The 23,922-nt window shown below is 31.3% G+C and overlaps 3 protein-coding genes across 6 annotated transcripts in view; 1 reads left to right on the top strand and 2 right to left on the bottom strand.

Moving 5' to 3' along the window:
- The first annotated feature begins 1,227 nt into the window (after positions 1 to 1,227).
- Positions 1,228 to 12,664, top strand: LOC148313871 (splicing factor 45-like). 4 transcript variants are annotated; one of them, XR_015837331.1, is made up of 9 exons: positions 1,228 to 1,386; positions 1,504 to 1,679; positions 3,622 to 3,820; positions 5,827 to 5,942; positions 6,603 to 6,818; positions 7,937 to 8,090; positions 8,770 to 8,873; positions 9,863 to 11,229; positions 12,130 to 12,664. XR_015837331.1 is itself a non-coding variant. In XM_088257562.1 (8 exons), the coding sequence occupies exons 2-8, from the start codon at positions 1,524 to 1,526 to the stop codon at positions 10,133 to 10,135; spliced, it is 1,218 nt and encodes a 405-aa protein (XP_088113688.1). In that variant the 5' UTR covers positions 1,228 to 1,386; positions 1,504 to 1,523; the 3' UTR covers positions 10,136 to 12,663. The 4 variants fall into 4 exon arrangements, 2 of the variants coding, with proteins under 2 accessions (XP_088113688.1, XP_088113697.1); XR_015837333.1 differs by having other exon boundaries at positions 1,243 to 1,386; positions 1,514 to 1,679; XM_088257562.1 differs by having other exon boundaries at positions 9,863 to 12,663.
- A 1,830-nt stretch (positions 12,665 to 14,494) lies between these two features.
- Positions 14,495 to 17,645, bottom strand: LOC148313870 (gamma-interferon-inducible lysosomal thiol reductase-like protein). The gene is made up of 4 exons (XM_088257588.1): positions 17,321 to 17,645; positions 17,073 to 17,243; positions 16,478 to 16,654; positions 14,495 to 15,334 (listed from the first exon to the last, which is right to left on the bottom strand). The coding sequence occupies exons 1-4, from the start codon at positions 17,429 to 17,431 to the stop codon at positions 15,101 to 15,103; spliced, it is 693 nt and encodes a 230-aa protein (XP_088113714.1). The 5' UTR covers positions 17,432 to 17,645; the 3' UTR covers positions 14,495 to 15,100.
- Positions 17,646 to 22,136: 4,491 nt separating this feature from the next.
- The window catches only part of LOC148313868 (uncharacterized), a 94,601-nt gene continuing 92,815 nt past the window's right edge, over positions 22,137 to 23,922 (bottom strand). The window contains exon 4 of the mRNA XM_088257552.1: positions 22,137 to 23,735. Within this exon, the coding sequence (XP_088113678.1) occupies positions 23,625 to 23,735 (111 nt within the window). The 3' untranslated portion in view covers positions 22,137 to 23,624. The remainder of the gene's footprint in view (positions 23,736 to 23,922) is intronic.

Genomic DNA, 23,922 nt, shown 5'->3' with positions numbered 1-23,922 from the left:
TACTAATTTACTAATAAAATTGTATTAATATAAATTTTAAAATATACATGTGTTTTATATTCAATTCATCTTGAGTCTAGCGATAATAATGGTGGTTCAATCTTTACATACATTTTTTCTTTTAGTTATAGATGAACAAATAATTATAAAATTTTTACTAAGACCTATATATTACATATTTTAAAACTTATGAATATTTATAAATATTAAATAAATTATTAATGTTTTTGCTGTTTCTTTCTATCCCTCGCCAAACCATAATACTGAAAAATAAAAACAATTTTTTTTGTAATTAATAATTTTCATGAATTTATTTATGGGTGTGATTATTCATAATTTTTTAACGCGAATATGGATAGCTCTCTCATTAAGTCCCTTATATTCATTATCATTAACTCTTGTTATCATTACCATTTGTTTTCAATGAAAAAAGCATGTGGCAGTCGGGCAGACGCTTGATTGCGAAACTGATGTCACAGGTTCGATTCCTTCCAATCGCAAAATTAATCAATGAAGTGTTTTTTTATGAATTTTCACAATATTTGCAGAAAACAAAATGATCGTGAATTTTATTATAAGATTTCTGTCTCTTTGATGTCTTAAATGTATTTCCATCTTCCTCTCAAAAGGTGAGAAGCCATTAAAATGTGTTAAGGCGGTTCATTGGAGGATTTTTTCGAAATGTATTAAGAAAACAATATTAGTCATTGATAGACACTATTTAAATGTATTTTTTAAAAATAATAAAAAAATAAATACATTGTTTATTTCTGAGAAAAAAATTACTAATGTAGAGAGTATGATTTTGAATATTTAATGAGAATGATGTTAATTTTTATTTATTTATTTGTTTTACATTAAGAATAAATATTACTTAAATCCGGTTCATTCCTTTTTTCATTTATTTTTATAAAAATTATATTTTTTTTTAATAAATAAAATTCAAAATTAAAAAAAATAATAATAACCATGCACAAATAAGACATCTCTACTCTATTGGTCCAAGTCTAGGACAACTATTTTTCTAATGAATGGTAGCTGCACCAGCTAATAATGTATTGAAATATATATTTTATTCAAATATTGAAAGAGGCAACATAATTCAGGCTTCTTTTAAATAATTTGCGTATAACATATGCCTGCCCAATTTTTGGAAAACTTTCCTTCTGTTTTCTACATAAGTACTAACTTAATGTTTGTTTATGACTATATTTATGGCTAAAAATCACTAAAAATGTCTATGCTGCCTGCGGTTGACATTTGCGGGGACGTTTGTTTTCTAAATTAATAAATATCATACATTTATTTTTTGAATAAAGAACTATGATCCTATTTTATAAACATAGCTAATTTAGCACCATTCTTGGTTTTTTTGTTCAAGATCAGGTATAAACTGCAGAAATTTAAATTCTTTAGGGTTATATTTCCGATCGTTTGGACGAGTCAGTTTTTTGTAAATCTGTTTTCAATTTCTTTTTAATCAATGTAATTACGTGCTTACAGCTTTTTTCAGGAATTTAAAAATGTCTTTATATGACGATTTCGATGGTATCAAAGGTAAGAATACCGAGAAAGTAGCCGCTTGGTCTTCTGGAATCAAGCTCTTACAGTCTCAATTACAACTCAAGAAGGCTACCACAACTCAACCTAAAAGGGAATCAATAAGAAAGGCAACTCAGGTAACCAATCAAATAACATATATTTCATTATTTTTATTTATACATAGGTTTGCCAGATTTCTGAAATGTTCAACCGGGACACCGGAATATCTTTTAAAATACAATAATGTGTTCCAGGCCGAAAGAAAACTCAATATTTCAATATTTTTTTTAACGTTTATTTAAATAAAATTACTTAAAATTGTTAAGGAGTGTAAAAACTTGGAATATAATTTAGATTTGTAAAAGAACTTAAATAAAATTATGAATTAATGACATATAATTAATCCCTTTTAACTAAAAAACTGTTTTAAGATATTTGTTTTTGCCGACGCTTCAAAATTTGGCGAAAATGTGTCGCAGCATTATCATTGAATCAATTTGTAGCACGAATAGCCACCTCCTTATTAGGGTGATGCTTCTTAATGTACGATTCAAAAGTTTCCCATGCTTTCAGCATTTCTCTTATGCTAGAAGATTGTTGCTTCTGCTACTCCCTCCTCCTCCATTAACAAACTCATCTCCATAATTTCTTGCTGCGAAACACGATGCAACTCCATAAGCTCTTCGGTGGTCAGCTCTTGGCTGTACTCTTTCACGAGCTCTTCAATATCGTTGTTATCCACCTCGAGTCCCATGATATTGGTTAATGACACAATCTCGTTGACTGTAGACTCCACAGTTACTGTTTCAAAATCACATTTGACAACACTCTGGCCAAAGTTTTTTCCAAGGAGAAGTGAGGGTCCTCGTGGGAAACTTGCTTTCCAAGCCGCGAATGTCCCGGTTCACAAGTGAATGTCGTGAAAAAGGGACTTGCCCTTTCTCCGTTACTCGTTTTGCGAAACATCGCTCCTTAACCTTTTAAACGCGTTAACTTTGTTCGTGAGAGTCGCCCGTACGCGGCGGTATTTCGCCATTTTTTAAATGATTACTTTTATCATGTATTTAGTTAAGAAACGATTTATTTTCCTAAGCAAAAACGTTCAATGGGATTCATTGTGCCTTTTTGGTACTCTATAATACACTCGTGTCACATTATTCTTGAAATATATCGTAATATAATCAAATAAGATCGTAACATAAATAAATCAAAGCACGCATCGTGTGTCACTCTTACCCACTGGCGATGCATAGCGTCGAGAGTGAGACGGATATAGGGTATGATTATGGCGCGGACTAATTACCGACCGCAAGAAAAATGAGGGATCTGTTATTTTATTTATCCTTGTGATGTTACAAATTATTAGCCAGATATTTCAACAGATGTCATAAGGCCAAGGATTGACGTATTATTTTATCCAAAGTTCCACACCATGAAAAAATCCCTCCAAGTTGAACTGAGGTTCGAAACTTGGACCTAAGTGAAAACACAAACGGTTATGTCAGCCGCGTGTGGGGAATGTTTCGTAAAAACACATACGCTTATGCGAGCCGCGTGGATAGAGTTAAGGGAGCAACTTTTTCACATTTTTTATTGCTTGTTATGCCAATTACTCGTTATGAGTGGTGCTTGTTATGAGAGGTTCCACTGTATATAAAAAACAGAATATTTCACCTGGCAATGTGAAAGCATCTATAAGTCCACATGCTGAGATACACAGAATTGTACTAAGCATTTATATGCGAATAGCGTGTCATATATAAAAGGTTTTTTTACTGTCAAAGCACCCAAAATTGAGTGATACATGCCACAAACAACTGGTACCTTTCATTATTATGCTGTAAATTAATTTGAACGATTACTACTACTCGCTTATACGTTTTGCCATATTATTTCAAGTATATAAAAGTTAGGGGTTATTAACTTTTTTTTCAAATAATAAACTTCGGGATTAGATACATAATACAGAGATTTTTTTATTTCATTAGTTTTTATTAAGATTTTTTTGTCATATTAAACTCTACACGTGTCGCACTAAATGTTAGTTAACTTGTTAGTGTTGCAATTATTATTTTTCAGGTGTTGCCACCCGTTATAGATCTAAAATCTAAAAGAGATGACGATGATGTGATTTATCCTATCCACGCGCCGATACTGGGGCAGAATCAGAAACAGGTCGGCTTTGGTTCCACAAATTTATCGAGCAAGGATTATGATTGGGACATTATTGGGGAATATGACCCCATGTGGCCTAATGATTATGAAAAATTTGTTAAAGGTAAATGATACAAAATTTATTATTATTAGCTCCAAGCGCAGTCCGTCCATACATGCTGTGGATGCTCCGCATCCCTTGCATTTTAGAGTAAAAAGATTTAAACTTCTATCCTTAAACAGCAATACTGCAATTTAAATATTTTGATATTTCTTCAGCGACCATATTATGTTATTTTTTACAAAAACAGCGCTATACAAAATCATACAAATATTATTATTATAATAGAACGTGCATATATCGTCCTGTCTCAGCATACGCGCAACGAGCGACATGATACAAAAATCGCGGGCAAGTCTAAATACAAATACATCCTCAAATACTGTGAAACGCGTAAAAAGCACGTAAACAAGCAATACTGGATGCGATTTGTAAACCGCGTGCACAATGTCAGAACCTGAGTTCTTTCCGCGCATAGGCACTGAGACCCGCAAGCCAACATCCATATCAACTTTATACGATATTAATGACAGCATCCGACGTACAAAAAACGCCTTTAATACTAATGTGTATAATGAACAGAATCACATACTCTATTGGATTGTTCTTAGTGCGCGCGTTGCTTTGGCAGTTTACTTTTGAGCTTGAAGACTGAAGTTAAACTGTTATTGAATATTATTAACTTGCAATTTACCTAATAATTTAAATAAATAAAAATTAATTGATTATATTTTGTATCTGTAATTATTGAGTTTTGGATATATGGAGATGGCATCTAGATGTGCATATTTGATATCTAGTACGTAGTAAGTACGAGTATAAACATTTGATGTCTAGCATCCCTTCTACAAAAAGTCACCGACCGTCACTGATTAGCTCCTTTATATCCTCCAAAGTCCAGGTCTGTATCTCAAAGTTCAGATGAGAACTGCCATTGTCAGCAGTGGACGTCCTGGTGGGTGAGGACCTGATGCCTGTAAAAGAGGCAAGCTTGATGGCGGCATGCTTACTTGACCTAGCCAACTAAATTGTCTTTTCTTGACGACATTTGTGACCACGGGCCGCTGCTTCCTGCGCCGTATTTCCTCGTTTCTCATGACAACTTCAACAGTAATTACAAATATCACCAAAAAATAACAACTGTAATAATTCTTTCATAAATTGATTCTGCAGTCACTTTGTGGTAAAATTTATCCATTTTTAATTTAAGTTGTACTTTGTTTTGAATATTGAAAGGATTAACTTTGTGGATCATATTGATATATTATTTTTAGAAATAAAAAAACTTTGTTTTTTGATCCACTCACATTTTATTTAACAACCAACTAGTTTCGGCAACAACCTGTTGCCCTCTTCAGGGTTTAATTTATGACTAAACATATATATATATATATATATATATATATATATATATATATATATATATATATATATATATATATACATAAAAGAAACAGTGTACAAGCTATTGGGTTTCGATAAGGATAGGGGTGGGGGTAATGGTGTTTTTAGGAGGGGTAAGAGCAAGGAAGGGGATAACTGTGTTAAGATTGGGTTTGATTTTATGGGAAAAATATTAAAAATTATACTTTGACTTAAGTTTATTTTTTTGTTAATTATATTTAATTTCTGTTTAACAGCTTTTTTTATTTCTAAAACTTCCAATTTATTAATTTGACTAGTTCGATTATTAAAATGTAAAATTTCTATCCCATCTTCAAAATTGAAGTTGTTGCCGAAACTAGTTGCGAAGAGTGAATCAAAAAGCAAAGTCTTTTTATTTCTCAAAATAATATAAGTTGTACTTATTTAATACCACTATTTTTTCAAATCCATTGTTACATGTGTTTCGGTGTATTCCGCATCATTTTCAAACACCCATACGGTGTTTAAAAATGTTGTGGAATGCATCAAAACACGTGTCACCATAATTTTTTAGAAATAGTGGTATTTACTACGTTAAACTTAAATCGAAAAAATAATAATTCTTTTGAACTAGCGATTGATTTTTTTTTCATTATTAATTAAAATTATTAATTGAATTTTATTAATATGTGTTTTAATTTTAGAAATGCGAGACCAGCGGGACAGAGAAAATGACAAAAGGTTTGATGACAGAGAGCGCCGCACACACAAGAAACGGAAATCAAGATTTGTGGATGAAGAAATTGCAGAAAAAATGATGGTAAAATGAAAATTAAACATTTAATTTTAAGTAGATACTACTTAGTCCAAAAATGCAAAAAAAACGTACTGCAAAAAAATGTCCCTTACTGTGTTTTAAGTTTGGACAGCCGATATATGATATCACAAATATATCACTGGTTTAAAAATATATTCGTCATAAATGGCCGCGGGCCGCGGGCCTGGGTTGGACACCCATACTATAGATGCTTCCTTCCATCTACGGGTTTTAATATAAACTGAAACTGAGTTTATATTTAAACCCGTAGATTGAAGCATTTGTACCTTCCGAAACTATTCATAACAATATAATTCTCTAGTGGTAAAAAACAAGTGTTTTATTTTTAATTTAATCGTGTCTTACTACAATATGATGATGTAACAGATGTGGCTCAAATAATCGCGGAACAAAAGTGGAACTGGGCAGGTTATGTGGCACGCATGTCTGCGGATAGATGGATGAAAAGGTGCTTAACTGGAGGCCTAGAATAGGATGCAGAAGCGTGGGTAGACCTCAGACAAGATGGTCCGATGACATTGTAAAAGTGGCAGGTCTGCACAGAGAACTGTGGAAGTCCAAGAGGGAGGCCTTTGTTCAATACTAGACAAGAAGAAGGTTAAAGTAGGAAGTAATAATAATTGATCTCTCATTTGTTTCCAGTACCAGCGCACATCGGATGAGGAGAAGGAACGTCCGCCGCCTGCGAGGACTGGCGGTGTGGCCATCGCGCCGCCCCCCTCCCTCGTGGAGTCAGGGCCCCCCTCCCCGCCTGCGCTGGCGGCCAACCTGCCCTCGCAGGAGAAGCCGGGCTTCTCCATCGGCGGATATGGAGCCAGCTCAGTGGCTGCTAAAATCATGGCCAAATATGGCTTCAAGGCGAGTAATCGTTATTTAATCTTTGAAGGAAAGAAGAAGATCAAAAAAGTTGGATCAATTTTTTTATTTCACCATCTTAAATTTAGAAATAAGCATCTGATATTCTTGTAATTGTTGTTATTTAATTGTCATGTATTGAAAGAATATTGAGAAAGGTAATAAAAAAAATAAAAATAAAAATATCCTGACTAATTAAGAAAAACAAATTTTCTTAAATTGACTTTGCAATTGGCGGAAATCGAACCCCATCTACCCAACTGCCCACAGCGCACACATCATTTTATCACCCCTTGAATTATAACTATTTATTTAAATCCTTTTTTGTTTTTTTTTTTTTTAAAACATAAGCTTAGTATTAAATGAGAGCGTGGTTTAATATCAAGGTAGGGATGGATTTGCAATATGTATTACTATTTTGAGATTTTGTGTAATGTTTAAAAAGAAAAGAAGGATGAAATTTGTTTGAATGGAATCGAAATGTGATCCCTCAATCGTTTGTATGTGCAGCAAAATGATGTATGAGAGATGTTTCGAATGGTGAAATAAGGAAAGAATGCAAGGCTGAGATATAAGCTCTATGGATAAAATTAAGAACGGTGTGTTGAAATTGTTTAGACATGTGGAGTGAATGAGTGAAGAAAAAACAAATTTATGTGGCAAATGTAGTTGGAAATAGGAGCAGAGGAAAACTCTTTAAGAATTTCAAATACTTAAATGTCAGGAGTCGGAATAATTGGTGAGTATGTTTGAGGCGATTTATGAATGTGTACAGACAGAGTAGTGTAGTGCTCTTTTCTCCCTGTCTACCGCGACGTGATAGTTAGATAGATTTTGTTTATATTTTTCTCCGTGATTCATTATATTTTCTTGCTTGAAAGAATTGTTCATAGTTAGTAAATTGTTTACTTTAAGGTGAAGACTGACCGGAGCATTTTGTCGTAACAACGTCGTAACATCGCTCGCGGCGGGCATCTGAAACTATGGATGGAGCGCTCGGCTCGGTGTACTGACTGCCTGAATGCTCGCATAGTAACGTGTCACGTTACGACAAAATGCTCCGGTCAGTCTCCACCTTTAGGAATGTTCACTCGACATAATGCATGATACACAATTTTCAGGAAGGGCAAGGTTTGGGTAAAAAAGAGCAAGGAATGTCCATCGCATTGCAAGTTGAGAAAACTTCTAAACGTGGAGGACGGATTATACACGAGAAGGACACGAGCATCGTCATGCTACCACCCACAGTTGGTGCTGCCACTACCCCACAGCCAGGTACTCCACAACCTCTGACAAATATATTTTTTGGATACTAAAGACAAAAATATCTCAATAAATCAATGCATTGTGACTTGTTAGGTAAGGTCTGCATTATTTCCTTTGTTGGAGAATTTGTATATCTGCATGTAAAAATGGACCATTCATAAGTATCAAATTTTGTAAACCATGTTTAGTGGGTACAAACACTGCAAGATTTCACAAACAGTGTTGCACTATCTTAACACATTTCAGGCGGTTATTTTTTACGCCTGAAGGCCACTAGTGATAGCATTTGATAATTGCGTACATTTATTATAGTTCAGACCTTAACAAAGAGATTGATACATAATATTCATATAAAAACATTTAATAACTCCTTTTTTTTATTCTTTTGCATTTTACAATGTGATATAAATACAAGTACAAAAAATACATATAATATAATACACAAAAAGATCCCTCAAAGGCATGGCCTGTGTGTTGGTATACATTATATTTTAGGTTATAGTAAAGAGCACTAGCAAGAATACAATAGATGTTATCAGAAATAAAATTAGACTTTCTATTCTGACTTTGAAAAGAGGCCGGCGCAGAAGGTAAAAATACCCTTTCCGTCCTCAAGCATCATCAATCCACCGAACGGGTAGAATTACCTTTCTCGACCTTAGTGTGTTAATATAATTATTACTTTCAGATTCTCCATCTATGGCAATCAATGAACAAGCAGCACAAGGGACAAAACCTGAACCGACTATAACAGAAATTATGAAGAGTCCTAGTAAAGTAGTTTTACTCAGGGTTAGTTATTTGTATTTTTATCTTTATTATATATTACTATAAATACTTCGTTCTTAAGCTTTGTAAATTTTTTAAACAAATAGTAATATGTATTGCTAAAAAATATTTTACTCAGAAATCTTTATAGTAAAAAAGAGTGATATTTTGTAATGCCTTCTATGTATCGGTAAAACAATACTGCATACAAGTTGACTATGTTGTTTGATAACTATGTTTTCCAAATATTGTTGACACAAATCTATGTGCATTTTATGCTGTAAATTTATTGTTTTTAAACTGTACTACAAATATAATTAATATTTGACGCACTTTTTGATATTCTATTTCAGTTAAAAAATAGCTTTCTTATAAAATCTTAACATATCTCATTACATATTACTTAGTCCGCCTTCATAATGTAGTGGTTAGTGCATTTGGCTACCATACTGGAAGTCTTAGGTTTGATTCCTAGGGGCTCAAAATGAATATAAGGGATTTTTGCACTCAACATTTGATATCACTCTGGACTGGTACCCAAAGAGCAGGATTGGTTGATAAGTCTTAAGGAGGAAGCTATTGACTTTGGAACAAGTTGATATTATAGTTAAGTTATTACTAGATATATATACTAATTTATAGCAAAGTTATTTTAATATACTTTGCACTGGATTTTTTTGGTATATGCGGTATGCCGCAACTCAATCAAATTCCAAGACTTGTTACTATTTAATTGTACTAATATGATTCTGGTTTAATTATATTGAAAAGTAAAACAATCAATATATCAACAATATTGAGTTTTATGACTTTATTTTCTTGGCTTCACTCGAGCAGTAGGGCAACCGTCTCTTTGGCGGCACTCCAGTACAGAAGGTTAAGTTATGTAAATACTGTAAATAACTTATTTTACATACATTATTTGCACATTTCTCTAAGGTAGAAAACGTGATTTTGATAGCTCTAATAAAATAAAAGATCCTACATCTATTATTTGTATGTTTTATTTCCAGAACATGGTCGGTCCCGGAGATGTAGATGAAGAGTTAGAACCGGAAGTGAAAGATGAATGTAATACCAAATATGGCGATGTCATCAAAGTGGTAATATTTGAAATTCCCGGAGCCGCCGCCGACGAGTCTGTGAGAATATTTGTGGAGTTCAAGAGAATAGAAAGCGCTATCAAAGCCGTGGTCGACCTGAACGGGAGATTCTTCGGTGGGCGCCAGGTCAAGGCGGGCTTCTACTCCGTCAGCAGATTCACAGCCTTGCAGCTGTTGGACTAGATCCGACTTATATTTACTTTGATCATAAATCAATTTAATTGAATCACTAATTTTTCTTTTTCACTTACTTGTACAGTAATACCCGCTTATACAGTAACGCCCACCCCTATTTACACCCGGCAGTACATAATGGAGTTCTGGTTTCAACCCTTATGTATGGAAGCGAAGCATGGAGTTGACAAAAGAAGGATGAAAGCAGACTGAATGCAGTTGAAATGCGATCCCTCAGACAAATGTGTGGCAAAACGATGTTTGATAGATGTTCGAATGATGAAATTAGGAAAGAATGTAAGGCTGAGATAAGCATTATCGATAAAATTAAGAAAGGTGTGTTGAGATGGTTTGGACATGTGGAACGTATGAGTGAAGAAAGAACAAATTTATGATGCGAATGTAGTTGAAAAAAGTAGCAAAGGAAGACCGAGTAAAACATGCCACAATCAGGTATGTCAAATACTTGAAAGCGGCCGGGTCAAGAGTCGTAATAATCGTCGGGTATGTATGAGGAGATGCATGAATGTAGAAGAGGCAAAGAATGTTTGCAAAGACAGAGTGGTGTGGCGTTCGATTCTCTCTGCCTACCCCTGCGGAGAAGCGGCGTGATGGTTAGTTAGTTAGTTTGTAAAAGCGTGGATTATTGATTCACCAAGGAACCAAAACATGCAATCTTTTACTAAGGGATTTCCTAATATTTATTCAGTTGTGTGTAAGGTATATGGTGTGTCAACTCCCAGTCAGTTTATACCATTTCGGTCATATGTAAGTAGTGTAGTGTGGTTGTCAATAATGGGTAGAATTGGTTAATGTTACACATGTGTAAAGTGATCACTTAAACTAGCCTATGACAGTCGTCAGCCCCGCAAATGCCCAGACTTCCATATTCTTCTTCATAAAGATGAGATGTCAAAAAATAATATATGTAAGGTGTGTGCATTACCCCAATAACTTTATACATATAATGGATATGTACTGCAATACTGTTTTGTCGTTTGAAGCGCATTAGTATCTATATATAAAATTGTGATAATTGAACACTGCGTACAAAAATGGCAGACATTAGAAGAGACACTAGACGAAAATAGTTGTTTTATTTTGCGATACCGTTGTCATATCGCTCACTCCTTTCAAGAACGTCATAAATCAAAAATCGTCAATTTTCAGTTGTGCATGTTTTCAGAATGCCCAGAAAATGTACTACATCCCAGGAAAAGCGGCATATTTTTAACTTAACACTTTCTGCCCTGTAACGGGTAAATATTGTTTTTGCATTTTTAACCTCTTAGCTGCTCGATTTCGAGTGTCAAACTTTCCGTCCCGTGCTGGATTATTTTACATTACAATATTTTTGACAAAAAAAACATATTTTTGCCTATTTTTTGTAGTGAAACTTTCGGATATCCATCATAGATGTTCACAGTACACAATGCACTTTACTTATTATGTTTTTATGGTGTATTTACACAAAAATATTAACATTTACGGACTCGCGGCCTAAAGTATGGTGGCTGTATAGACGCGGCTGTCGTATCTGCGGAGCACGAGCCGACCGGAAGTATTCACGATAAAGTTGACACTAAATTAAAATAATTTTGATATTTTATAACAATAAATCAAAGAGAACTAATTTATCCATGCCTCGAACCAAATTTAAGTGCAAAAATTATCCATAGGTGTTGATATAAGTACGTAAAGTTGAAAAACGACTATGCATGCGATCCGCAGTCAACGGTACTTCTATAAAAAATGACAATAGATGCGATCCGCAGCTTACGGGTTAAGAAAAGGTATTGTTTAAAGATTTTTTAAATATTCTAAATATTTTTCAAATGGAGAAAAAATCTTTAGGTTTTACCTAAAAGATCTGTTGCACAGTAAAAAGTTCAATAAGTGGCTTGATATTTATTTTTAATACATTGTATTATATTTTTAAACTTTAAAAACGTTCTCCTGAAAAATCAAGTTTTTTTATTTCTGACGTTCTTGAAAGGAGTGAGCGATATGTGGAAAATAGACCACGTTTAGTGCTGATTTGTTTAGCACGCCATTTTGCTGGTACAGATTACACGCGCCAAGCGGGGTATTACTGTACATACGTATATAGAACTGTTAACGGGTTTTAGTAATTATTCAACAATTAGATAGTTTATTGTGAAGTCAGTATTACAGACATTTATACAAACAATTCAACAAAGTCTACAGATATCACTAAAGGTTCTATTCAAAAAAAATATATAGTCCTTGAATTACAAGCATGGATGCAATGTTGTTGATACAGCCTATCAAAGTTTTTTGTTTAAACTCCATACTCCAGTTTTGCAGCAGGTAAAAATAAAACATTTTCATTTAAAGCATATTTATTCAATAACATATGCAACAACAAAAACATAAATTATTTCATATTTGGAATGTTTCCAGTGTAAAAAGTTCCACTGAAAAATATACAACTGTAAAAAATAAAATGTTTAAATCAACTAACATTAAACATAATATTTGTTTCAATCAAAGTTTGTAAATAAAAGTGTGAACATATTTTTTTTCTTTTTTTTGTACCCATTTACATTCGATTGCAGAGAAAAAAATAATTCTAAAAACAATGGTTTTATTTTACAGGCATATAAGTTGTAGAAAATATGTATGCTGAAATTAAAAAACCAACATGAGCTGGAAAATGTTATTTTTAGTTAATATTTGTATGAGACACCATAAATAAATCAATGGCTTAGAATACAAAATTGCTAACCCTCTTATGACCCCTATGGATTCACCGAAGGAAGTTATGCACATCCACGAAGCCAGCCAAATACATTTGTACATATAATTACAAAACACAATTATATATTTGTTTGTAATAAATGTTTTCTAGCAAACACTATAATATCATTAAAGCTGCAAAGACAAATTTAAAAATACAAAATGAGCAATAATTTAGACATTAAAAATTTGTACAAATAAAGTGATTATAAAAAAAGGTTTATGGTTATAAATTAAATGATGAAAGGACATTCTCGCACGCATCACTAGCTAGCTAATTAGGATGAAAACATATTGGACAAATTAGCCACCATTTATTGTTTAAACTGAATAAAAGAGTGGATCGCAGTTCTTGAAAAATTTAGTAAGTTTCTAGATGTGTTGTAGATAGTAATAGCTATAAAATTAAAACAAAACACAGTTCACAACATAAATAATAAAGTTAGATACTCAATTCGAGTTTTATCTTTATCTGCTATACTCAATATGTTTATATTTTTTTTTGTACCCTGGCAAGTAAATATTAATTCAATAATTTAAAGCAAAAATGAAACTGAAGTTTGGTATTTACACTGATTACATATCTTTTAATTTGTGACCTCTGACTTTCAATTTTATGCTGTTTATTTCCATCAGTGTGATAATATATATTATATGTTAAATAATACACAAAACATTTGTTTCATCACAAATCTTCTGAATGCATTTCCTAAATTTTATCAAAATACAAATTTATTGTCCAGTAATTTACACCTTTATAGTGTAGATAAATTTGGTTCACTTATGTTTGTTTTGATTCATTAATTTTTTTAAAGGAATAACTCGCAAAGCCTCAATATAAAAGATCCTTGTAAATAATTGTAGTCAATTGAAATAAAACCATTTAATTCGTATAACCTTAATTTTCAAATAATAACATTGAGTATATAAAAATAACTAAATTTGTACCTATATTCTAATAATCTCCCATAAATTTTATCTTTAAACCTTGAAAAGAGTAATCTACAAAATGTGTAATCTTATCTTTTGAGTTGTTCGTTATCTTCAGAAAAAAAACGGAGATACATATTACTAAATTATGTAGATATATTAAGTCAAATCAATTCTTAGATTTCAGAAAAAAATATGTTATTCTATTTTTCATTCTATGAAATTATTCAACATAGATTTAAAAAAAATCTATAATTGAAAGTGAAAGTAAATTATTGAGCATTTTACATAAATGAAAACCTACTTTACAAGTTTAATTTTTATATCTGGTCTTTTCATTTATAAATATTAAGTTCCTAATTATTAGAAATATTGATTAAAAGTATCAGAAAAATCACAGCCTCTTGCTCTCTTTAATAGATCAAGACAGATTAAATAAAAATGATAGTAATATTTGACCTGTAAAATAAAGTAGATAATTGAAAATGATGCAAGTTTTGAAATGATGAAATGAAATTATTGGAATCAGCTGTTTAAAAGAATTCTAACTCTCTGGTCATCATTAAGTTTTTCATTTTGTTTATTGCAAATTCTTAAAATAAACTCTTAAAAAATAAAACGAAATGGAATTTGCTCATGAACACAATATTTAAATAATTTTTGTAAAAATAAATAATGTTTATACATTTTAAACCACTGGTTTATTATTTTTTTTTACATAAAAATAATATATATTATAAAGATTGTAGATACTTACAAATGGGTATTATAAAGATTGTAGAAATAAATAAAAAAACTGTATTTACTTTCACCTGCCATCACGCAAAAAAAAATATTCATGGCAGCCATGTTTGAGTATGACATTGTCATATCAACTTGTATTTTCTGGTCTTTTGAATTATTTCTTTTTATTTGTGTTTTTCCACTTTTATTTCATATTTCAGACACAAAATATTTGATTATACGACTCTATATTCGGACTCAGTTTCATACAAAATTGGATAAGTTTAGCATATTGCCATATTTGATTGAATTTTAAGATCAAATAAAAGTAATTACTATCAAAGTCTGTCTTTTTTGTTTATGGAAGCGTTACTTCAAAAAGTTACAAGTAGTTTATAAAAATATTATTTGTTACAATCATACACGTTATCTTACTAGTTAGGCAACAACGAAACATTAAATTGATAGTGTATACCCAATATAATAGTGCACATTATTATAAAATTATCAATTGCGAATGCACACCGCGACCTCAATAGTTCTTATCTAAGCCACTTTACACTACGCACAGCCTGCGGGGACTTTAAAATCTTGAAAGTGTTTGCAAACTTCTAGGTTGAAATTTTTCAGCAAGGCACCTTGGTTTTCTCTGGAACCATCCAACAGAATGGTAGGAATAAAAGACGGCTTAATGAGGTTCGTGGATTCTCCGTGCTTCTTCAGTAGCTCCGAGCCTCGGGTTCCTCTAGCGCATTCACTAATAGCTCCTATCTCGATAGACAGATTCGATCCACACTAAAACATCAAACAATCCAATTTAAAGGCCGGATTCCATATTATATTATTAACCTTTATTCATTTTTAACCAATATATATTTTATGAATTAATTTTTTTGAGTCTAATAAGTTGTATTTTATTAAAAAAAACACATAAAAATTAATTGTGATAACTGTTTCGCCTAGACTCAAAAAAACTGTGTGATTTAATTCATAAATTAAAATTTCTACAAATTAAACGCCAAATCAAAAAATACATATTTTTTTAATACGCATGATTACGAACTTTCAGAGTAGGTACGTAATTAGAATTTGGTCATAAGAGTGCTTGTTTGGCTCGCCTATGTGGGGCATACGCCTACACGCCCTCATTCATAACAGCCTACTTTAAACATAATATCATTTATAATTATTGTATCTAGCTGCTTTCAAAATATTTGAGTGAAACGTCTATACATCGCTCATTTGCGAGAATAACAGCGCAACAAACAGTGATTAAAATGAAAAACTTTAACTTCATTAGGTGTTCATGTTACTATACTATTTTGGAATAATTTTATGAAATAAAATTAATTATATTATCAATTATAGAATAAGTTGACTCATGGAAAATGGAGCATATTAACTTATGGTTATGGAACCTGATAGACTAGTAACGTTTGCAACTAAGCAGAACTGTTTGTACGGCCGTCAACAAGATGAGAATTGCCATAATGCTGCAAACCTTTAATAGAAGATGGGACGAGATAATGAAGAAAAACATAAGTAAAATAAATAAAAAAAAACAATGATTAGAGAACTTTATAACTCGATAAAAAATTGTAAAAAGATTTTGTATAATAACAACAGTCTGCCTCCGTAGTGTAACGGTCAGCACGCTCGGCTACTATACTGGAGGTCCCGGGTTCGATTCCCAGGGGGGGTCAAATAAATACTAGTGATTTTTTCACTGTAATATTTATTCAATGATCACCTTTGCTTCATATGTTAATGATCAAGATAACACTGCATTTATATGATGCAGTGCCCTATGCACCATAGGGTGCGGATAAGGGTTTGAATGAAATAATAACAACTTGGAATTCATGTGATAATCCGACTTGATTCAATTTTAACTAATTTTGCGATGTAATTCCGAAAATGATATAATGCCTTTCTTACCCTGGAAAGTGCCTGTGATGGATCCATATTATCTTTGATCATGCAACTGACCATTGCCAGTTGCTGTGTCGTGTCTTCTATGAGATCTATTGCACACGCGTGTATTTTGTTAGCCTGGCATTCCAACATGCCGTGTTGACATTCAAAGTCTAAAACTCCATTGGGATTGTAGAATGTCTGGAATGATGATACATTATTATGAAAATTTATTATTTCAACTTTCCCTATTACAGAAGTTACAAGTACAGTCTATTCTGATCAATTAAGATACCATATAATAGGAGCAGCTGCTTATTTGTACTAAATTTCAAAGAACAGAAACCAAACAAATGGACTAATAATAATTTACATTGGTTAGACACATTCCACGTAACCGGACATTAAATTTAAAATTATAAAACATATGAGGAACAAAATTTAAATGTGTACCATCACCCCAGCGTGATGTGGCGGCGCCTTACACATTCCTCTCGTCCCAAATATATTGACAAAAATACAAAAACAAATTGGTTGTGATTCACAGTTTAAATTGCTCGGTGATTGCAGTATGTATGTATGTTTTTAATTGTGTATCCAAAATTACGAATAACTTTACCTTAGCTTTTCCATATGGTATCAAATTAAGTGCTAAATTTTCTTTCAACTTTTTATAAGTTAGGTCCAAATGACGAAGGAAGAAATGCTTAGAATCCGGGCAAAGAGCTTCGTAAAATACAGAAACTTCGACAATTTTTTCGGGAATCAATATAGCTTGGGATTTCTCGTCCTGAAATTGAAAAAATGTTTTATGAATTTAAAGGTGCATTTTTCAAAAGATTTATTAAATAAAAAAATAATACAAACTGTTACTATAGCTGGAGAATCCCTCGGATAAAGTTTAAAAGCTTGCCAAACAATTAAAACCAATAAAAATATAACGATCACGCGAAATCTAGTTGTTCCTGACGCCCCCATTTCTACAATCCTTTTGCAAACTGGATATTATCAACGCTCATTAAATAATGCTCCCATATGGTAAGCCACAATAGTACTATTCACATTAATTACGTGTCGATCATTTTAATTTCTTATTGAGAACTACCGCGACCACGGCAATAATTGGAAATACCAATTGAAATACGAAAATGACAGATACTACCAGCGGAACCAATAACCAAAGATAAGCGATGCAAGTCAAAGATAATAATAATGACAGGTACTGTTATAAAAAAAAGGAATGGTAAAAGAATTTCCTAACCAGGTAATTTACTTTTTGAAAGTATTTACCTGTAATTTTAATTTATAATTTAAAAATTATTTTATAACGTCCGTTTATATATATATATATATATATATATATATATATATATATATATATATATATATATATATATATATATATATATATATATATATATATATATATATATATATATATATATATATATATATATATATATATATATATATATATATATATATATATATATATATATATATATATATATATACACATATAACGTTCGCCTTCGTAGTCTAATGGTCAGCATGCTCGGCTACCGTTCTGGAGGTTCGATTCCCAGGGGGAGTCAAATAAATATAAATGATTTTTTCACTCTCGTATTTATTCAAAATTACCATGAAGCGGATTGATACCTAAAGCGGAGGGCTGATCACCTTTCCTTCATGAGTTAACAATCAAGATAAGACTATGTTTATATGATGCAGTGCCCTATGCACCATCGGGCGGATAAGGGTTTTAATATTTATGTTTATACATATTGTCCGCCTCCGTAGTGTAATGGTTAGCACACTCAGCTACCGTTCTGGAGGTCCCGGGTTCGATTCCCAAGGGGGGTAAAATAAATATAAGTGATTTATTCACTGTAACATTTATTCAATATTGCCCTGGACTGGTACTGGTACCTGAAGCGGAGGGCTGATCACCTTTACTTCATGTGTAAACGATCAAGATAACACTGCGTTTATATGACGCAGTGCTCTATGCACCATTGGGGTGCGGATAGGGGTTTTATTATATATATATATATATATATATATATATACATATACACTTGGGCATCGTATAACGCAATATATAAAGTAATTGCAGCATTGTAGCTATGTGTTACACATTAAAAACTAAATCTCGAAAAAGAGTAAAACATATAGAATTATTTAAGTGATGGCGATAATGAATGAATGCTACGTTATATTTATTTATTTATATATGGCTTTTTACATCTATAAACATAATATGAATTTATTAAAAATAAGAAACAAAAGAAGACTTTACAAAAATAGAATTTCTTGAATGTTTTTCGCAGATACTTTGTGGCACATTTTATAAACTTTGTTTTTAAACACTTTTTTATTGGTACTTTTTTTCTCCAACCGGTTTTGACAAGAACATTGTTATCATCAGGGTTTAACATGTACTAATTCTAAAACATTGAAATACTCATAGTTAGCTTCAGCGGCAATTGCGATGTATTTTTCTCTTTTTAGGTATTTACCAGTATTTAATAACATTACAAAATTGATGCATTTTAACTTCAACAATGCTCAATAAAAGCAACATTTAGGAGTATGTACAGTTTCCCGTTTTTAAATACATTTTCATATGGTGTACGCAATACATATCACCGGAACGCGCGCTCGGGTGATATGCGCGCGATTGTTTTTGGCATCGTAAGGGAAGGGTTTAATGCGCCTACTCACCTAACTATGAGGTTATACTCAATAAAAAAGTTATCTGAAATATAAGTTTTTTAAAGGTAAAATAAAGACAACTTGTTAATGCTGTAATGATTTATTTCTGACAAATATTATCCTATAATACATAATACTATCATCTATTTTTCAAAACTATTTTATACTAAATTAAGTATCATTCTTGTATAATTTTGAAATGGGATATGTTTTATATATAATAATATTCAAAGAGCATATTTGCAACAAAAAATATATATTTCCCACATTTTGCTGGGTAAAATAATGTCAAATTTTTCTATGAAGGTAGATAGATCCGGTAGATTGCCATCTATTATCGATGTATCCAAATATTTTAATAAGAAGGCATATTGCCAAATGCTGCCTATACTTTTATAATCAATATGACCATATTAATAAGTTAAAATGTTTGTTAAATGAACTTAAAAAACAATGCAGCGAAAAATTCATTGTTAAAAAAAAATAGTGTATGTTGCATTTGGTTAATTACGGTTTTTATTAATAAAGGTCATAATAATATTAGTAACTGTATTAATCCACAATGAAGAATTTATTGGATGTTCTGATTCATTACTACCAACAAATTGGAAATATAAATATATGTATTATAAATATGGCATTCTCAAACATGTTAAGAATAACAAAAATAAAATTTACACTGCGGATTTTTATATTATTTTTAAAAAGCATTAAATGTTGAAAAATTAAAACGAATCGAAATACTATTAATCACAGACTAAGTACTATCACATGTATAATTTATAAAGAAAATATTCATCTATACATGACAAAAATATGTAGACTCTGAAGTTTTATACTTTATACTGAAAAGAGGGTGTATCTAAATAGATTTATATTAAACTTATAGGACATAAATTACAATAACACTATCATCAAAAGAGCTAATGTTACATTGGGAAAGTGACTGTTATCTGGGTACTCTATGATTTTCTTGACCAAAATATGAAAAAATCAAACCAACAGGTGAAAATTTGCTGTTTGTCAAAATTGTACACACAAAGGCTAAAGAAATAACCAAATTTCGTTATTATTTTCATTTCTCTCACTTTTTAAACAGAATTCATAGAATTTTTTACAAAAAGAGATGCAACAATTTGTATACATTTTTAAATATGGTACATTTTAAATAGCTCTTAAAATTGTCACATCCTTAAACTAGAATGCAATGCATTAAAAAAAATAGTATACACAAATAAAAAAAAATGTTTTTAAAAGGTTTGTCTGAATCTTAAGCACATTGATAAATAAATAAATCATTGAAAATGTTTTTCAAAATTTCAAATACAATTTTTTTTTCAAAAACACATATTGTTTTTTTTTTCTAAGTAAAAACAAAAGTAATGTGTCAATGAACAAAAAAATATATATAAAAAGTCATGTACGTGATAAAAAATAGATGTGTTTTTTTATCCCCGAGTATATATATATTTTCTTTTGTCTGCTTCCATAGTACAGTGGTTAGTGCATTCGGCTACAGTGCTGGAAGTCTTAGGTTTGATTCCCAGGGGGGTAAAAATATTTATATTTATAAAATATTATCTTGAATTGGTACCTCAAACAAAGGACTGACATTGCCTTTATGTAGGTAAGTACCGATCAAGATAAAACTGCATTGATATCATGCAGTGGTCTATGTACCATTGGGTACAGATAAGGGTAAGATTTTCAACTTAATGATCTGATCCTCAAAAAAAGTATTTAAAATATTAATTCTGAAATAATTTGAAATAAAATCATCTAAATTTTCACAATATGTATTCAGGAATAGACAAATTATTATTGTACATGAAAGTAAAAAATAATTTTTTCCATAAAACATTAGAAAAATAATATTTGCATTCATATATACAAAATACTAATGGTGAATAGAAACTAGTAAAACGTATCATCACAAAATATGTAAAACATACAAAAAAATTATAAATCGATTAAAACTATATTACATATAATAAATTATATAAAATTAAAACTATTATGGACGGTTACAATAAATTGCATTATGTATTAACACTGGAAAATTAAATTAAAATAGGAAGTAGAAAACCATAATTCCTATCTCAGTCAGAAGCGTATCATATACACTTCACACCTAGCAGCCAATCAGCGACCATTTCATATTAAGTTAAATGATAAAGTATGGACTGGTTCGCAAACAACACCAAGTATATAAGTAACGGAATTATCAAAATCAATTTTTAAACATCAGAAGAACAAAATAAACAATATCCAAATATAGCGATATCGCTAACCTCAAACAGTATGAGAAATAATTTGAGGTGAAATCCATAGAAATCATTGATTAAAAGAAAGATCTATTTAAAATACAGTCCGATTTTCCAGAATGGATGGTGAAAAAAATCCTGTTTAATTGATTTCCTGATTAGTCTGAAAACATGAAAAAAATGTAAGCAATAAGAAACTTAAAACTGTGTTTATGTATTATCTACATGCTTAGTAAGACACACATGTTGACAGCGTGACATGACTAGAGACAACTAACATTAAAATAGATATTTTGCTCTTGAATTTAAAAAAAAAAGTACAATACCAGAAAGTATGTTTGGATTAGAGGTGGGTTAGATTTCATTTAGAAGATCCGTATCATTGAATCCGCACTCTAATACCAAAACAATGGGTCTTTTATTGGATAAATTGCACCGTTAAGGCCGGAGAATTTTATTTACAAATACATATTTTAAGCCATAAACATGACATATATGTGAGATACTATTATTCTATCACTGCGGATAATGAATGTGTTCGACATTCTAAGGACTATTGTGAAATATTTTCATTTTTATAAAATATTTTTTCAAAGACTCGTGTTCCGGATAATACGCTTCTCAGTTAACATGACCCCGGAAAACCGGGAGTGTACTGTAGCTTCATTTCCCATCCTTCTTATAACAATCTGCTATTTTCAATATTTCCTTTAACCCATTTTATCCTAATGAATGTCTCTAAGTATGGGATTTGTAATTTTTAACACAATACTGTTGCCCAACAGTTGTCTATAATGGATTTGGGGTTTAAATTTCTTCAATATTACAATAACTTCAATGAATTTTATCATAGACTATTTTTCATATTGTTTGAGATTAGATAAATAAAAAAAAACGACATTTAGAGATTGCTATATCTCGCTAATACCATAGTTTTCATGATTAATCATGAATTTATAATAAAATCTAATATTTTTTTCACACTGCTTAATTTCCTAAATATTAACTACATATTCACATATTTTAAAAATGGTAAAAATATAATTATAAATTACTTCTAGTTTCATGAAATGAGAAGTAGCAGGAAACAGCAACCTGTGGTCACAGCTGTTGCCCAGGAAAGACGATTCATTGGCTGGGCCATGTATCTGCTTGCCTTTTGAGAGCCGTTATGGAGTGAGCCTCTTTCGCAAGACACTGACTGAACCCCCGCTGCCCGGGATGTCCAATTCCGACAATTCAAAGGCAGTTCTCTTCTGAACTGCCTATCTTGGGAGGATGAAATCAAACTGGCAGCCGACAGAAAAGCTAAGAGGCAAATTGTGGACTGCACAGCTCCACAAAGAGAGCGGACATGGATCAAGTAAGTAGTACTTCTAGTAGAATGTGGGTGTAAATATTTTAAACATGTTATTTTTACAATTAGTGCACATTAAATAAAAGGGAAAAGTATAATTTATAATATAAAGGGTGCATGTGATGAGACCTATATGTATAATTCAAAAGGGAATATTCATTTAAATTTATACAATGATTACAATTAATATTTACCTCTATTAAGGTAATAAATACAACTATTTGATATTGCAGTATGCACACAATTTTGTACTAATTTAAGTACAATATAAGAAATATGTATTTACAGAACATGTTTTTATAATTATGTATAATTGGGAAAAAATGCACTAATGTAACGTAATATGCACAACGAAAGGTGGCCCTTGACTTCATATTGCATTTGTTCTTGAAATTTGCTACATAATAAAATGTGTTTTTCATATATTTACTTTTCAATTATACAAATTTATACAGAGATAGTTGGATGCATTATTGCGATACATGTTGATAATAATATAACAATAAAAAGTGAACTGTAGAGCCTAGAACCACCTGTATTAGGAAAAGAGACTTGCGGAAATTTAAAATATTTTTTTGTATAAAAATATTGCTATGGTCAATGTTTAAAAACAAATCCAATAGTAAGACGATAAAAAAATACTGACAATTTCTTAAAACAATCACAAACGGAATTTTAGTGGAAATACTATAAACTTCCTATTTTGTAATTCTCAAATGAGATCATTATAATTCTAAAATTATTTTCTAGGAAATACCAAAAAAAAAGATAAATCTTCAGGTAATTTTTGGTACATGTAGTGGAGTGTCTAGGTTCGAAGCCGCGTCGGAAGGAGTTACAGCTTGGTATGCTTCACACTGTCAGTCCAATAGTTCTGGATCGTCATGGCTTCTAAGGAGTTCAGGAAAGAATCATTATCCAGGCTGTACATCTCTTCTGAGTTTTCCTGAAAATACAATTATATTCATATATATTGAAAAAATTGAGAGCGATAAAAATATAAGTGGATAAGTCATTCAAACAAATCAAATATCAAAATCCAAATCAATTAAATATCAAAACCCAAAACACCAATAGTCAAAATTAAACACATTATGTTCAAAATAAAACAAAAATTGGAGAAAAAGAGCGGG

This window comes from Brachycentrus maculatus, unplaced genomic scaffold (genome assembly GCF_059751285.1).
Source record: "Brachycentrus maculatus isolate JH-2025_06_01 unplaced genomic scaffold, ASM5975128v1 h1tg000005l, whole genome shotgun sequence".
NCBI classification, from domain to species: Eukaryota; Metazoa; Arthropoda; class Insecta; order Trichoptera; family Brachycentridae; genus Brachycentrus; species Brachycentrus maculatus.
The sequence above is the reverse complement of the archived record's forward strand: the minus strand, read 5'-3'. Positions and strand labels throughout refer to the sequence as shown.